At 37.9% G+C, this 14,471-nt stretch overlaps 1 protein-coding gene across 8 annotated transcripts in view; it reads right to left on the bottom strand.

Annotated features, from left to right (window-relative positions):
• Positions 1-14,471, bottom strand: part of nav2a (neuron navigator 2a) — a 171,841-nt gene that overhangs the window by 34,954 nt on the left and 122,416 nt on the right. For 7 of the 8 annotated variants that reach the window (XM_043243962.1, XM_043243963.1, XM_043243965.1 and 4 more), the window contains 5 exons: positions 12,707-12,840; positions 7,393-8,518; positions 6,302-6,414; positions 5,906-6,014; positions 4,885-5,268 (listed from right to left, as the gene is read on the bottom strand). In XM_043243962.1, coding sequence (XP_043099897.1) covers positions 4,885-5,268; positions 5,906-6,014; positions 6,302-6,414; positions 7,393-8,518; positions 12,707-12,840 — 1,866 coding nt within the window. Of the gene's footprint in view, positions 1-4,884; positions 5,269-5,905; positions 6,015-6,301; positions 6,415-7,392; positions 8,519-9,779; positions 9,873-12,706; positions 12,841-14,471 lie in introns of those variants that run through there. The other variant, XM_043243968.1, reaches the window with a different exon arrangement.

Genomic DNA, 14,471 nt, shown 5'->3' with positions numbered 1-14,471 from the left:
TGCATAGCCACCGACTGTAATGTGCAGTTAGTTCTCATTTAATTTTTAAATGAAAAATAATTAAATACATTTATAAATAATACTACAGTCATTAAATCAAAGGAAATCACTAAACAACAAAATATAATATAATATGCTATGATATAAAATAATATAATGTGTGTGTGTGTGTACGTACGTGAATGTGAATGTAAATATATTAATATAATATAACATGATTCCAGAATAAAATGATAAAATAATAATAATGAAATAAAAAGTGATCACAATTCTTGTACTGTAAAAATATATATACATTTATATATATATATATATATATATATATATATATATATATATATACACACACACATATGTGTGTACTGTGTATTTATATATATATATATATATATATATATATATATATATATATATATATATATATATATATATATATAAAAAAATGCTATTCATATGTTAAATATAGAGAATATAGAATATTTAGAGAATATAGAATATAAACATATACATGTAAATATTTTCTGTATGTGTATTTATGCATACATAATAAATATACACAGTACACATACATATATTTTGTGAACAAAAATGTGTATTTTGCTATGAATTGTTTAACGGGACTAATTATATTACATTATATTATCAAATCTTTGCTACTAATGTTGGCCAGCATATAACTTGCATAAATAAAAATAAAAATGCAGAGAATAATATTCATCGTAGTTTTGTTATTCAGATGTTCAAAGGGGGGCAGCAGAACTAGTAATGATCATTTGGTCAAAGATGGTCAGAAGCTAATCTAAACAGTCTTTCAACTAATAGAGCCCTCCTGACATCCAACCCTCCGCTGGTTTAAATCAGGCAACAGGAAGTGTGTGTGTGTGTGTGTGTGTGTGTGTGTGTGTGTAGCATGGGGTTAGTGGGGTCAATGATTCACAGTCGCTCCGAAAAAAGGAAAATGATCCATCATGTCTTCAGACAAGACTTGACATCGTAAGTGATAATCACACATACATGAACAAAGAGCGCCCATACACACACACAGACATAACACTCTTGTACAGATGATAAAAAGCATCCAACAAAGTGTAACAACTCTCATCAACCATCAGCTATCTACTGCTGTCCAATAATACCAGATGTGTGCCTGCGGATTTCACTCGAGCGACATTACTTGCTTCTTTATCCGTTCGTTAGTTCACCGTCATCTATGAGCTTTAGACGGCTGAAAGGGCTACCTAGAGAAAAACCCTCACGTAACTAAAACAAAATCGGATACTCTTCCAAATATTTGCCCTGTCACTAGATTCCTCGCTGCTTGCAGTCACTCACTCTGCTACGGTTCCCACCGGACTCTGGAATAAGCTCCCCAGCCTTCACGCTCAAGGAAAAGACACTTGTGTGTCTGTTAGTGAGCGGTACAGTGCCTCTTTGTGTAAAACACTGTCACATCATATTGAGAAGGAGCTGCTGGAGTACCGTGGCCTTATAGTTTGCCAAAAACCTTGACAGCTAACGGTGCAACATCTCTGCTAAGACCACCTCCGCTTACCTCCAACTCTCAATTTCCCTCCATATTTCTGAGAGTATTTAAGTGAATCTCACAAAAAAATGTCTAGGTTTCATTTAAACTGTCATTACATTTAATTGCCATTAAATCAGTGCTTAATGTGCATTTAAAAAGTTGCTTGTATATAGCATAATAAAATGCATGCATATAAATTTTATTTACAATAAAAATTATTTTTTTTTTTTTTTTGTGGTCAGATATGACCTGGATTTTATTTCCCACATATTTTACTAACATTTGCACATATTCTGCTAACATTACACACAATCATATTTGCAATCCAAATTCAAGCATCGAACATTTGGTAATACTAAGAAAACTACACTAAATACTAAGATTACACTAAACAGAAACAGACCTAAACCTAAACTTACTTTAAATGTAATTTCTTTAACTTTTTTTTTTTTTTTTTTTTTAAAAAGCATTAATAATACAAGTTGACAATAATGACTGACATACCTTCCAGTGTTAAAAATCCATCAGATGTTGAATTTGCCTAAAACACAGGTGAGATCCTGTGGGAAATACACACTCTCTGAGATGTTTGTTTGCATTAGCGTGTGAGGTTATGAATGTGTTTTGCATGCGTTTCTCTGCTGGAGTATAATCTGTATTCTACTCTTCGGTGCGTGAGTGGCTGAAGTTTGTGCCGGTGCGCTGGACTGTTTGGTGAAGAGGGAGGAGGCTAAACCAACCACCCCCTTCCCCAAAACACACACACACACACCCTCACATAAACACAACCCCCACCCCATGAACAAGAGCCTGGAGGGGTTTTAGGAAAAGGGCAGCATATGGGGGGAAGAAAGAGGGGGATGAGAAAGAGAGGGAACTGGAAAGAAAGTTAAGAGGAGAGTTAAGACTAAACTGATGACACATATTTGATGTCTGACATTTTAAAGGTAAAAAGGATGATCACTTTAAAGGAAGTATGGTTTGTAATAATTAACACATTATATATTCATATAAAATATGAAGAGATAAATTAAATGAAAATTAAAGAGGGATTTTATATATATATATTATTATTATTATTATTTTTTTTTTTTTTTTAATTTAAAATAAATCTTTATATTATACTATATTACATTATATTAATATATAAGTCAACAATTCTAATTCAAACTTAAATTTGACAAAATAACTTTTTTTTCTAGGCTGAAGATAATTCTTTCTTTTTTATCGCTGATGAAATCTGGGTAATATATCAAGGAATAAAAATTTGTTCAATCAACAGAAATCTTTAAAAATTAAAACAATTTGAAAATTTGAATGCAAAACAACATCCTTTATGAATGGTAGTTTAAAAAAACAGAAAATGAGGTAATCTGTTTTAAGATAATCTTGTAACTGACTTCACACTTTAAAACTGCAAAATGTGTGTGTGTGTGTTTCAATGTAAACAAGACCAGATGATATAAAGCATTTGTGATCTGACAGCTACTGTATTATGTACTGTGTTGGAGAGGAACATCAAGGTCTACTAAAGCAAAACCATTGTTTTTGTGAACAAAAACCAACAACTGTGCAAATACCAAACAAAAAATAAATACTATAAATGCCTTCAGATTTCACATTTTCGCAAGTGAAATGATTTACAGCACGTCCATCTTTTGTCAGATGATTATATATAAATCTCAATAGCTTTACAGTTGCTGTAAGCACAATGTCAATCACATGTCAGCGCCTTTTTAACTAAAGAGCATATTCATTTCAGCGTGACACATATGATGTAATGTGACAAGCCTGTCTCTCCATTATCAAAGTGCTGTCATGAACAGAGCAAAGGAGATCGTATTAGCTCAACCTGCATGTGTTCATACACAGAGCAGCCTGGGGTGAAGTCTTTAACCCGTCAGTCCTGATTGGACTGTAAAAAAAAACAACCACTTTGAGACCTGGGAAATCAGATCCAACAGCAGTATCACAAGAGTCTCCTTCCGTGAGGGATCTGGTTCGAACACGTTCGTGCACTTTAACATCTATATAGCCCTGCAATAGCAATCTGACTTCCCTCGGTGCTCATGACATCCTCCATTGTGCAGGAGATCCTCTAGTTTAAGAGACATTTATCAAAGCGCACGGGAGATTCCTTTTTTTCAGGTTAAGTGTCGGTGTTAAGGACTTCGCGTTCAAAATGTCACATTCACAATAGCACCCAAACGACACGCGCTAAAAGTGAGCAAAACAGCGATTTTTGATGCGCGGATTTTGTCGGACGTTTATCAGTGACCATCTGAGTGATATTTTGCATGCATCTTATGGCCGGGAGTAATTGAAGCCTGTCACCTGGCCCGTTCTCTATAATCTGGTAATGTTAGAAGCACTAGAATGGTTCGCTGTGTTTTAAAACCACACAGGAAGACAGCGATTGCGGGGAAATAATAACACAAGACGTTTAAATTGCACATTATCACAGCCAAGGTATGCAGAGAGCTTGTTTCGGCATGAAGGGGGAGGTAAATCAGTGTTAGATTGCCCCTTCGATCTGTACACTCGGTAAAGAGGAGAGCACATGCACTAAAGCTGCTTTTATTACCGCCTAAAGGGCCAAAACCGCAGGTGACAGTATTCATTGCATTTAATGCGTTCACCTGCGTCATTAGACGTCATATGTGTATCTAAAACACGACTGGATTCAAATCTCCATGAGGGATTTGACTCAGTGAATCGCTGATTCACACTGATGACTATAATACACAGTTTGGAAAAATATACTACGGAAGTCGACGGCTACCAGCAAGTGTTTGGTGACCAACGTTCTTCCTTTTTGTTCAACAGAAAAAAGAAATGCAAAGAAAAACAACAACAATCAATTCAAAGGTATAGATATCCCCCAAAAATGAAAAAAGTTCATATCTGACTGATTTAGGATATCGAAGAAAAAAAAAAACCCATGCAAATTCATCTTTAGAGAGCCATATCCCCCTCTAGTGGCTGCAATAAAAAGCACGCTACAAATATCCATTAAAGATTTTCACCAGACTTTATAGAAAGCATGATGGAGTTTTATGCCATGTGGTAATGTACAAATTCATAAACATGACAACGCTTGTTACTTTAAACTGAACTGACCTTTAAAAGATATATTGACACTAAATCTACTCCCTTTAGGCACTTTACAATTTAATCCAGGACCAACAAAGAATCACCATGCGTGTAAATTAAGCTGTGCACCTTTAAAATACCTTTCAATTTTCATTAAATCTTAAATCTTCACTTAACTACATATCGAAAACGCCCATAATTATCATCTAATGGAAAAGCCCCATTAGTCATCCGTCTTATCCAGTGCCAGTGATCCTCAGACTTACCCGCTGGTCAGCTCATCAGATCGGGCGTTCTTAGCCAGCACGTCTCCATCACTCATGTAGCCGCTCATTTCCAGCCCCACACCGGCCAGCTCCAGATCCTCCACCCTGTCTCCCAGCTCCAGACCACAGAGGGCGCTGCCACGAGCTGCCAGCTGCTTCCGCAGAGGAGCCTGGTAAAGATACCGGCCCTGACCGGACGCCACGGCTCCGCTGCGCGACTGATACCCGTTACCAACCGAAGGAGCATCTCCTGCTTGTAGACGGGGACTGGACTGGCCCATGCGGCTGGCCCAGGACAGCGGAGCGGGGCGAGATGCCATGCTGAGGATGCTGCGACTGCTCATTTCAGTAGTAACGCTACCATCAAAAGTAGTTTCCAGTGTGCTGAGAGACAAAAAAAGATTTTAATTTTAATATATGGTATCTAGTTTCTTTAAAAATACCATGTTGTCAGTCGTTATTACTACATTAGTGGATTATACCAAGTTTTATCAACTTGTAGCTGCTGTGGTATAGCTAATTCAAGATATTTTAACAGTATAATAACAGTATTTAGGTAACTCATAATATAAGCAAAGGTTTCATACATAGTACTGAAGAATTGTAACCAATATCCTGATACCTCAGGAAACAAAAATGCCTCGGTGCTCACGTTTTGCCTTAAAATGGACTTTTTAAGCAGTTCATAATTGCAGCATGATGCCATCACAGCAATGCGGTCTGGGTCAATCAGATGAATAATCAAAAAGAGGAACAAAGAATAGAGATGGAAAGAACATGGTGGAGCAGACTATTCAATTAGTCATTTACAAGTCAAGCCGAGGAAGGAACGGCTACTTGTTAGTCTCAAAAGATAAAATACTGTTAGATAAGAGCCTGTGTCTCTGCCGGTTGAATTGGGGAATAATATGCTTATTCCCTCACTGTTAAAGCTCTCCACATCTTCTTATCTCAGCCGATTTCACTCTGAAAGTTCTCACGCTACATCAGACCGTGGAAAGTGAAAAATAGATTTATCTACCTGTGTGTGATTTGCGTCCCTCGCAAGCTTGACATGGTCTCTTCTAAATTCTGCCGCAGGTCAGCAATATTTTTGACGGTCCTCAGACGTCTGGTCTCTGGATCTTCGCCTGAAAGTAGACCATTAATTTTGACTTTTAATATGATAAATCAATGTTTAAACGCCGTTCAACAGTATTCTGATCAAATAAATGCGACCTAGGTGAATATAGTAACACTGTAAAACCAATTTCCCCTAAACTTCTTGCTTGATTTAAACTTTAGAGCATAATTATCGATATCGGTCTTGTTTTGTTTTATGTTTTGTCCAAGTGGTGCATTGATTATTATAACAGGAAAACGTCTTATACTGTCAGAATAATGATTTACACTTCATCAGACGAAATGAACAGGTTACCTGACAGGTCCTCAGTAGAAGACTGGTTGATCTTGCTGAAGCTACTGGAGTCACTGCTCCGACACCCAGAGCTTGGGCTTGAGCCGATGTTTCCATCTGCCTCATTCTGAGACCTAAAAACACAGTGGTTAAAATGAAAAATTTGTGTAGAAGTGCACAACATTTTCTGTGACGTTCTAAGCAGCAGAAGTCATGGCCTGACTTAAGGAATCCTTTATGGAAAACAAACACAGGGCAAGAGGTCTGTTTGAGAGGAAATACCAGTCAAACGCTTCGCAGCTGATCCTGACGGGGAGTCATACACACGTGAGCACGCATGCACACTTACTGCAGCCGTTCACAATGAGTTTTACGGTGGCAGTTTTATTTTTTTGGGGCGGGGGTATCAATTTTAGTTGACAGCAAAATACAGAAAATCCATTAAGGTGATTAAGATCCATTTCCAAACACATTCATATCCGTATAACAGAATTTTAATTTGAAAAATCAGAAATGTGTTTGAGTTTGTATAATCTAGCCTTAGTTTATAATTACTCATATTTTTTTTGAAGAATATTATGAAGTAGTGTTTATATTTATATGTTATTTTTCTATTTTATATATACATAGAAATATAAAATATAAAACTATATATGTTACTAAAAACTGAAAGAAATTTAATTTAAATATATATATATATATATATATATATATATATATATATATATATATATATATATATATATATATATATATTTTATATATTTAAATTAAATTGGTTTCAGTTCTATTTTAGTAACATAGCACAGCCTATTATATTTTAGTTTGTTGCCAAAGCAACATATCAAATTTGTTAAAGTTTAAGATATCCGACTAATATATATATTTAGTATTATTTTAGCTTTGTTTCAATTAACAAAAAATATTTTTAATAGTCTAGTTTCAGTTTCAGTTAACAAAAAACAAATAAATAAACACTTTGTGGCTACTTGCTGGTCCAAGTCAAAAGGCCCTATGATCTCTAGATCTGGCTCGAGACTCTCCTTTGATCTAAATCTATGTTTTTCCCAGTTTCATCATCCTCCGGCTAAAAACCCCAGGACGAGTCTCACCTGTACATGAAGGGCGCTACTGTGGCTGTGTTGGGGTGGCTGTACTGCTGCTGTGGCTGAGGCAGCTGCACACTGACTGTGTTGCTGGCCGTGGATTGTGTTCCGTTGGCCAATGGGGCGGCGCTGTGGTGTCCTTTCCCCTCGGTGGAGGCCAGGCTGGAAGAGGACGAGGAATGCCGGCTGTCCCTATGAAGTCCCAGACCCCCTCCCAGACGCATACTGCGAGGCCTCTCATTGTCTTTACCGCCGAGAGGCAACGCTGAACTTTTTATCGCTCCATTTCCAGTGTTTTTGCTTCCTGGTTTTGGAATTCCGGTTTGCACAGGGGCGGGGGTATCTTTCTTAGTACCGCCCACTTTCCCGCCCTTGGGTATGAAGCTGGCAATCTTGGAGGCTTTTCTGGGCTCCGCCTCGGAGGAAGCAACTCGGCTCGAGGTAACAACTTCCTCCCTAACTTCCTCTTTGATATCTACTTTTTCTGTGGACGGGACGCGCTTCGACCCCTCTTTCCCATTTTTGTCTTTTTCTTTAGCTCGTTCTTTTTCCTTTTCTTTGTCTACCGCTTTCGCTGAGGCTTTTTTCGCTGTGAGCGCCCGGCTAAATGTCCGTTGCGCAATGCCCTTTAGCGCAATCTTTGGGCTGCTGGTTGCCATGGTAACAGCACTCGATCCGTTCGTAGGTCTGACATTACCATCCATCTCCTCAATGGGTTCTGTATTGGAACCAGCCTCGACTCTTTCCAGAACCAAACCGGCGTCTTTTCCTCCCGTCGGCGTAACGGCGCCATCTGCTTGCGTGGACGACTTGGAGCCGCCTTTGCTGTTGAAAAGTTTGAGTTTCTCCAGCATAGACTTCTGAGGCACAGCTTTCGGTGGCGGCTCTGCAGGAACGGGCTGCTTGGCTTGGAGATCTGGTTTGGTGGAAAGCACCGTGGAGGTGGAGGTAGCAGTGTGCTTGGTGCTCTGAGATTTGCTTCTCCAGGGTTTGCTACTTGAGTTGGGCTGGGGGATGGCTGATGATGAAGATGAAGATGCCACAGTGCTGGTGCTAACAGAGGTGCAGGCGGACGCCAGGGATGACAGAGTGTGCTCGGTCAAGCCTTGTGAGGAGACACTCTCTGATGATTCTGTAGAAGAAACAATGACAATCATGGAGAAAGCTGGACTGCATAGGTTCACAGCAAAATACACATTCATACACACATTAATTTCTGTACCATACGTAAATGACATCTGGATTTGAATTTAAATTTGAATCAGAAATGTGTTTCAGGTTAAGTGGTCCAACGTTATTGTAGTTTATATACTATTACAGCATTTGTTCATTTTTTGAATGAACATTTGTTTTCTTTTTTTCTCTTTTTTTTTTTAACTTTAATTTAATCAGGAAAGTCTCATTGAATGTTTTATACTTTTATACCAGAGAGTCTGGGGCCAGTTGCATAAATGGTTTAGAGTTGTCTGAAAAGTTATACAATTAATTTTAAAACTCAGTTACATTAAAATAGATTAATCTAAACTGAATCCAAAATAAAAGACTTGGTTAACTGCTGGTTCAAACTAGTTTCTGATGAGCAGCTAAAAATTCTATTTAAGGTCCATTTATTTTTATACTTATTATTTTAATACTTAAACTTAACATTTACGTCTATGCATTTTTGCAGACACGCTGCATTTGCAAACGAGTCAAACATTCTGATCAGATTTCATGTGGATTTTCATTCATGAGAAAGTCTCTTGGCACCGAACTGACACATACAGCATTACTATAGCAACAGATATAACAACAACGCTGATGAACAGTCAGTCCTAAAGATCACATCACAAAACCAAATACATGAAAAAGAACCAGGGGAATAAAGCCAAAATTAAAGCTAATTGAATCAAAGGCTACGGAAGACGGCAGAAAAGTTTGTGGCCATAAAAGGCTAGTTGCTCCTGAGCTAATGTTATTCTAAAAGTGAGCAGCAGACAGCCGACTGAGATCCGTTCTAAACTGTTTACACTAACACAGCGAGTAAGACTTTAATGCCCATTCAAACACTGGAAGCCAAATTTAGCTATTGTGCTCTGTGTGACATCCACAATCAAAGCGTCCTTTAAATAACTGGCATCAAATATAAATCACACCAAAACAGAAATGCCAAGCAATGCGCGAAAATCTAAATTAGCCACAGCTAATTCATGGAATAAACAGATACCACAAAAAAGTCCTTGAAAACAAACTGTAAAATTAGCCAAACCTTGCAGAATTACGTGTTGCTGGTATCAAACAGTCAAAAAGTTACAATTCTAATAATGGAAAATGTCCCTCTTCACTGTGGTACAAAAATACGTTTATAAAAAAGCAAGTAACTAAAATCAGCATGCTATCTGTCTCTAATTCACCTGGCAGGTCCATTTGTTAAAGTGAGCTGGTTCCAGAGTCGGTCCAGCCTGTAGAGTCTCAGTAGTCGAGGAACTACACTGCAAATAAAACACTAACTCGCACAGAAACCCTGCTGTCCTTCTGTCAAGCCCCCTCCCTCTGAGCCTCTAGATCACGCTCAACACAGAAGACCGCCGGTGGTCCAGACCCAGCAAAAAAAAAGATCGAAGTGCCCAAAAGCTGTAAAACATAATGCTGCACATTATGAATGAGATTAAAAACTATAGGTTTATTATCCAACTGTGTGCCTAGTCGGAATGCTGGATGTTTCTCACAGATACTTTATGCACTTTTTATTCATATATATATATATAATTTTATAAAAAAAGCTGAAACAAAAAAAACACACACACACTAAAACGTTGATTTATTTTTCAGGTTCAGCGTTTATGTTTTATTAAACGTTCTGACATGGGGGAAAAACACTGTTCCCATCTCATTCAGTTTGGCATTTAATGAGCGGCACAGAAACAAAGCGGCAATTAGGAAGTGATTAAGGTCCAATTAGCCATGCCAGCCGGAGAGAAGTGGGTCAGACCACTAATGACTTCCAATAGGTAGAGAGAGGAAAGAGAGGGACGGAGAAGGGGATAGGTCGGAAAAAAAATGATAGAGATGAAAGTTGAAAGAGAGTAAAAGTTGAATGGTCGGTGCCCAGAAACAGACCGTATGACAATAAACTGCAAAACTTTGGGCAAAAATAATCTCATGTCATGTCATTAGGAAACTCTAGAGCAACGTTCTGCCCTCGGGGGTTTGTGGCTCCTCTCAGTTCCTCTTAACGTCCATATTTAAGTGATTATTTCTCCACGGCCGAATAGCAGCTATCATTAGTATCAGATGACCACCCCACGAGAGCCCACCAATAAACACATCATGCCTGTTTCATATTGCACCTTGTCAGTTTTTTTCTTTTCCTCTGTTATTAAATACAGTCATCACGTGATTGTAAGAAAATTCCAATTGTTATCGGTCACATTTTAATTTTGTATCCATCACGTAAACATGCCTGATTAGGCTCGTATTTCAATAAGCCAATACTATACACAAATACAGCAATTGCTGTAAATAAAGGCTTAAACACCACATGGAGCATAAGGCAATTGTTCACCAAAAACGAACATTTTACTCAAACCCATGCTGTTCCGAACCTGTATCATCTTCTTTATTCCTCTTTCTTCACATTCGGTGTCATTCTGTTTTTTTGGCCATACAACAGAAGACAAAGGGAACCATTAAGAAGTAAAGATACCTTTTTTTGTTCTGCAGAAGAACATACAGAAGACCAGAAAATACTAGATTTCAACATAAAAGGCCATTTTTTTCTCGCCCGCTTTAAAATGTTGAAACTTTAAATCTTCTCTTGACTCACGTCAGCTCAAATAAGGCTTATATCTATTTCAACAGATGAATGATGGCAAACGCACAGAAGAGTTGTGCTCCTTTGCTCTGTGATTCACATTCTCGCTCTGCTTTGCATTAAGCAGGTCACAGAGCTAAATGCATTATGGGAGAATCGGTCGGCTGACACCATTTACTACCTTTACCGTCACGAGACCAAAACATCTGAACTCTTTAAAGTGTGCCAAGTCCGATATTAAATGAAAGTCGGATTATTCAAGAAAATATTCTTAAAAAGTGAACTTGGGCATGCAGTTTGCAAATTCTATTAGAAGAACCTGTTTTGATTTTTTTTTTTTCAAACGGTTCGCTCACTTATAGAAATATTTTCGCAAACACAAGGGAAAATAATAAAACGGGACAGATTGGCTAAAGCATGGCACTGTGGAAACCTTCATCTTTCCTTGTCTCTTTCACTGCCGCCCCATTCTCGGGGCCAAAAACACACTAATTGGAGCTCAATTAATGCAGAAACTTCCTACGCTTCGCTCACTCTGCTTTCAAAGCCAGTACAACACACACACACACACACACACAGCACATTTGCAACATCTTTCAAACGTCTCAGCCAGGGGTTGTGTGACTAGCTTCACTCAAGGTCATTATAAGCAGTTATTTCCAGCACTGACTGCTACATTAACTACTCCAAACTCAGCACAGCTCTGTCACACAAGCACAGAAATGTGGTCGGCACGTTTTAACACAGCGACCGCTTAAAGTCAACATGAACATGAACTGACCCGGTTTATCTTAGGGCGAGTAATTCATCGGCGCACGTTATTCCAGAAAATGATTAAAATGCAATGCCTTCCTGTAGAAAGTCAGCTACAGTTTTCTGCTGACTTCACCTATGCCAAGAAGGCTACTGGACAAGACTAACCAAGAGACACATTTTTAGACATTGCTCTTGTAAACGCACAAACGATAAATACCGTTCGGGGTTACCAAGATTTTTTTACTTGTATTTTTTGTGTCGTTTTACATTAAAAACCAGAATACTGTGAAATATTAAAGTTGAAAAAGTTGTGCATGTGTTATACCATGATTAGTGTGACTTTAGTTTCATTTGAATGCGTCATTGCTGAATAAAATCTTATACATGCACACATGTAGCTCCATTGCTTTTACTTTAAACGGAGAAGACTGTTCCTATAACGTAAAAAAATGACAAAGGAAATTCAAAACATGAGCAGTTTTCATCCAGTACATCTGAAACTTACCTTAGACTATCTTCTTTTACTATCTAATATCTCTATAAACATTGCCAGGAGCTGTAGCTAGCCAGCATTTTTTGAATAAATAAAATACAGAAAATAGATTCATTTTGCCTAGGCATGATATAATCACAGATAACATATAAACTGAAAGGACCCCACGTTCGATTCTTTTTACATTCACGGGCCAGCTACCACACAAAAAGCTGACCTGCCATTTTCCGATGTGATTATGAGCAATGTTTCGGTTCGGTCCGAGACGTTGGCTTTACCTTTGGCCTGAGCTGCTGCAGGTTTGGCTTTATCGCTGAACACCTGACTGCGGCGATTCCCTGCTGAACTGATGGACCCTCGAGGAGAACTCTCACTGCCCGCAGTGGACACCCTCGAGGTGGGGCCAGGTAATCTGTGACAGCGAGAGAGCAAAAATATTAACAAACAGCATTCATACATTCCCTGAAGAAAATGAACGTGCTTCTTGCCGGTGCAGAGCTCGTGCTCAGGTGTGGTCGGTGCTTGTCAGGAGCTCTCGATGGGGTCGCTAATGCATTCTGAACGGTTGCTAGGTTGTTTAACGCCTAAAGGGTTTTTTATTTAATGCTTTTCTCAGGATCTCTTGATTTAAAATCAGCCTTATTCAATTCATTCCCAGCTAATGAAGCTAGAAAGAAAAACATTTACTCTCCCCAGCAGCAAATCACTCGATATTGCTTTGGTGCGCCTTTTTTTAATTTAAGCAAAAGAGACTGAAGATATGTTCAATGCATCAGTAGCGAATCCCTCCAGCATAACCGCTTAGCCAGCAAACAGTGCATTGTGCTTATAAATAACATTAACATTAACAATGAATAACCCCTAACAATGTATTGACTTCCACAAAACTGATGCATTAAAAAAAAAGACAACATTTTTATCAAGCACTCTGTGCCTTGTTTAGGTTTACATAATTATGATGGAATAGTTTGGAGGATGAGTAAATTCCTTTAACATCAGCTTTGTGCACATGCTACCCAGCGGCAGGGTAGAACGGAAGCAAAATATTTAATATTGCATCTATCTGATAAAATATACGTCTAAACAAACCCTAGAGCTAATGCAGCCTATTTAAAAAAGAATTGTAACATATTGACTTAAATAAGACATATCAATAAAAACCCGGTAAACGTCTCTATGATTAAGATTTGTGATTCTAATGTGGCATTTCTCCTTTGGTCCTTTAAGGCCTCATGATTGACAGACAAATAGTCTAATCTCACCTAACAATCAAGTCTAGGTAAATGTCATGTCAGTGTCATGTAAAATACAGAAACACCTGTAGTGACCTATGCTAATCACATCGCTATCTATTGTGTGGCTTTGACATTTCATCATAAGTATGCAGCAAAGGAATATTTTCCCGCTCACCCAAAATGCATCTCACATCTGTGGATAGTGGAAGGCTTATCTGCAGTTTTAACTATCCACCGTTAGGTGGCAACATTGTTTCACATGGTGAGAAAAATCATTGGTGGAAAAGAAAAAAAATTGGGCTGATATACTGGGAATTTTAAATAAGGTCAAATATAGTATTTTTAGTTTAGTCATTGCACGGTTGCATTTCAAACGCTTTTAAAAAGCATTTAAAAAGCATCATTCACCGAAACCAAAATTACAACCTCAACCTTTCTGTCACACACCACAATAAATAATTAATTTACTCAAGCAGGGCATCACACGGGGCAGTTATTTTAAAGTTATTACAGCTCACTGAGCAGACATTTCCACTGGGGCATGTTTTTGGGTAACATCACCTGACAGAGTCCACGTATTCTGTCTGGACGGATATATCCAAGGAAACGTTCACCTAGATAAGTCATTATTTTCTTCTTTATATTTAGAATAAATCTAGTTTATTTATCTATTTAACAAATGTCTCTATCTAACAATATATCTGGTATCTACTAATATATACAGGCATCAGAAAGTTATTCATAATTCCTTATAAATTGCATTTAGTTATATACTTTTTTTAAATACCTGTAACCACAGTAAAAATAC

The sequence above is a fragment of the Puntigrus tetrazona genome, chromosome 7 (genome assembly GCF_018831695.1).
Source record: "Puntigrus tetrazona isolate hp1 chromosome 7, ASM1883169v1, whole genome shotgun sequence".
Classification (NCBI taxonomy): Eukaryota; Metazoa; Chordata; class Actinopteri; order Cypriniformes; family Cyprinidae; genus Puntigrus; species Puntigrus tetrazona.
Note: the sequence above shows the minus strand (reverse complement) of the source record. Positions and strands in the feature narration are given on the sequence as shown.